Source organism: Poecilia reticulata, unplaced genomic scaffold (genome assembly GCF_000633615.1).
Source record: "Poecilia reticulata strain Guanapo unplaced genomic scaffold, Guppy_female_1.0+MT scaffold_257, whole genome shotgun sequence".
Lineage (NCBI taxonomy): Eukaryota > Metazoa > Chordata > Actinopteri > Cyprinodontiformes > Poeciliidae > Poecilia > Poecilia reticulata.
The window spans coordinates 1-3,314 of record NW_007615041.1 but is presented as its reverse complement, the minus strand read 5'-3'; the positions used below and the strand labels follow the sequence as shown (position 1 = coordinate 3,314).

The following is a 3,314-nucleotide window of genomic DNA, read 5'->3' as shown; positions in this document are numbered from 1 at the left end:
GTGTGTGTGTGTGTGTGTGTGTGTGTGTGTGTGTGTGTGTGTGTGAGTGATGAGTGCGCAGTTGCAAAAACGTGAAAAAGTCAGAAACACGTTGTTTGAGCCTTCCCGGCGTCCATAGTTCTCCAGATGAGATGCGGAGCGAACCGGATCTGATGGGGAGACGCCTATCAACATGCCGGGTGGTTCCGATGGATCCAGAACCGACCGGGACTGAAATATGGTGAGGACGCATCAGCCAATCACATCGCAGGGGAACTTCCGGTTCTGACCCAGCAGAACTTCCGGTTGTACTCTAAAACCTCTAGGTTCGGTTTCCGAATTCGTGATTTTTATTTACACTTCCTGCTGGAACTGGGTCAGAACGGTTCTGACCCGGCTTACCTGCGGTTCTGGTACCAGGTCTTGACCTGCGTGTCGCTGAGCTGCAGGGACGCCGCGAGCTCCATCCGGTCCTGGACGTTGAGGTACTTCCGGTTCTGGAAGCTCCTCTCCAGCTGGGTCAGCTGCTGCTCGCTGAACGCTGTTCGGGCCTTCCGGACTTTCTTCAGGAGTCCCGGTTCCGGCCCAGCGTGGGCTGAGAGTGGACAGGTGGAGATGATGTCAGACCGGATCAGAACTTCAGCTGGTTCGGATGGGTTCTGTTTAAATATGACGATGGAACCAGTAAAAATAACCAGGTGATTAAGGTTCGGGTTAGACTGGACCGAGCTGCTCTGGGCCGGTTCTGCAGACACAAATTCTTCATCAAGAACGAAAACCGGTCCGGATTGATCCGGTCGCATCGAACCAGAACCGGACCGGAACCGGTCAGAAAACTGCAAAACCGAATTTTCCTCATCAAACTTTGAATTTTTATCTTTATAATTTTATCGCATTTCTGCCTCCAGAACCAGGAGGTCCATTAGAACCGAGCATTTCTGGTCGGAACCAGAACCAGGTCCATTTATCTGAACGGTAATTAAAATATCAGTTCGAATCAGAAGCGATCAGAATATTGATTATCACCAGATTGATGTGAAATAATTTTTATTCCATAAAGTGAAATTTAATAGAAAATTATTTATAATTGTGTTGAAATTGACATGAATCATTTTATGTTGAAAATATATTTTATATTTTTTATATTTAATCATAAATTCGATCAAAATGTGAAAAACATCAAATCTTCAAACTATTTTTTAAAGGACTAAATAAAAAGTATAAATTAATAAAATCGATCAGATTTGTTCCTGAATCTTTTCTGGATTTTTACCTGCGCTGTTTTCCGCCGGTCCAGGTCGGATCGGTTCGGCTCCCGGTTCGGGATGCCCCGGGTCAGAACAGAACCGGCAGTCCGCCAGGATGTCCCGGATCAGGAAGGAGGCGCCGAGGCAGCGGTGCCGGTGGGCCGGACCGGGCAGCGCCGCGCTCTCCCTGCGGGAAACAGGCTCCCTCTGCGGGAACGGAGGCTCCGGGAAGCCGCCGCGGAGCTCCGGAGGGTTTGGCCGGGAGAGGAGCGCTGCGGGCGGCCTGAGCGCCAGCAGCGAGTCGATGAGAAACCTGGAGCGTCCGGAGGCCGGGAGGTCCATGTCCGAGCGGAACCGGGAAAGTTCGATCACAGAGATGTTGAACCAGAACCAGAACCAGAACCAGACAGACAGAGAAAGTGGCGGGATGCTGGTTCTGACGTCATTTAACTGATTTAAAGTAAAGAAAAAGTCTCAAAGACGTCATGAGCCGAGCTGCTGCTGCGACCAGAACCACGACCAGAACCATACCCATACCTCCTGGATCCTCCTGGATCCTCCTCCTCCTGGATCCTCCTGGATCCTCCTGGATCCTCCTCCTCCTCCTCCTCCTCCTCCTCCTCCTCCTCCTCCTCCTCCTCCTCCTCCTCCTCCTCCTCCTCTCCAGGTGCGTCTCCGCCCTAAGACTCGTTTTCTCCTCTGCTGGTTCCGACCTGAAGGTTCTGTTCACTGTGGTTCGGTTAAAGAGCTTTGGGCTCAGCTCGGTTCTGCTGGCTGCACAGAAAGGAGATCCATTCAAATGTAATAATCAGGTTTTAATGATGTCGGATGATACAGAGACCCGGACCGGACCAGAACCCGGTTCTGTCCTGTGAAAGAATGAAACTCGACTCGTTCCTGTGGAGCAAACATTGCTGCTTTATTAGCAGTAATCAGAACCGGTCTGGTTCTGGCCCCGATCCGCCCGTCCTCTCTGGATCACCGGTTCTGCTGCTGAGCGCTGGCGGCCCGCTTCTGGTCTGCCGAGTCCCGGAAAGTGTCCAGCGCCGCCGGAATCTGCAGGGGAAGCAGAGATGGGTCACCTGTAGCCAACCAGAACCAGAACCGCCTGACCCGATCAGGAGAACCGAGCTGAGTTCAAATCCAAAAGACTTTGTTACTGCAGCTCAGGTTCTTCAGGTGTTACAGCTGGTGAAGGACCTCCTGTAGCAGTCTGTGTTTCAGTGAATCTGAAGAAGCCTCTGACTGAAGACGCTGTGCTTTCACCACAGTCAGAACCAGAACAGAACCAGAACCAGAACCAGCCTTCTTCATCAGGTCCCTGGTTCTGGTTCCAGTCTGTCCGCGAGGGTTTAATATTCCTCCATGATGGAAACAGGGTGTGACCTTTGACCCCGTTCCTCCTGAAATCATCTCCTTTGTTTTGTTTCCATCCCAGATGATTGGATTGTTCCCTCCGTCCTCTGGCCCGGGTCCGACCCATCTGAGTATTTCTGGAGATGACAGAAGTTGGACTGCTGGGGGTCCAGAGCCCAGCAGGACCCCTCCATGATGGGGGTTGTCATGGCAACAGGTCTCCCTCCATGATGGGGGTTGTCATGGCAACAGGTCTGTAGTCGTCGGTGACTGATGGTGAGTTTCCTGTGGTACCGAAACCAGGCAGGAACAGAACCTTCTGTTGGGTCGGGCCACAGAGCTGCTCTGCTGGACTCTGGGCTGACTCCATCTGGTTCTGGTTCTGGTTCCGGTTCTGGTTCCGGTTCCGTCTCTCCGGCTGCCTCTTCACTTCTAGATCCAGAGCAGCAGAAGAATCGATGGCTGAGGTGAAGATGAAACATCTGATCTGTAAACCAGTCTAACCAGTTCAGACCAGTTTAACCAGTTTAACCAGTTTAACCAGTCTAACCAGTCTAACCAGTTTAACCAGTCTAACCAGTTTAACCAGTTCATCTCAGGTTTGACAGGAAGCTCTGGGTCAAACTTCTGCTTCCTCTGACCGCTTCCTAACAGCTGTCTTCAGGTCAGGTGTGTGTTTGGGTCAGGTGTGTGTGTGTTTGGGTCAGGTGTGTGTTTGGGTCAGGTGTGTGT

General features: G+C 51.6%; 1 protein-coding gene across 1 annotated transcript in view; it reads right to left on the bottom strand.

The window, feature by feature from the left end:
- The window catches only part of LOC103460555 (barH-like 1 homeobox protein), a 2,852-nt gene extending 1,071 nt beyond the window's left edge, over positions 1–1,781 (bottom strand). The window contains exons 1-2 of the mRNA XM_008402779.2: positions 1,253–1,781; positions 382–574 (exon numbers count right to left, since the gene is read on the bottom strand). Coding sequence (XP_008401001.1) covers positions 382–574; positions 1,253–1,568 — 509 coding nt within the window. The 5' untranslated portion in view covers positions 1,569–1,781. The remainder of the gene's footprint in view (positions 1–381; positions 575–1,252) is intronic.
- Between the last annotated feature and the right edge of the window lie 1,533 nt (positions 1,782–3,314).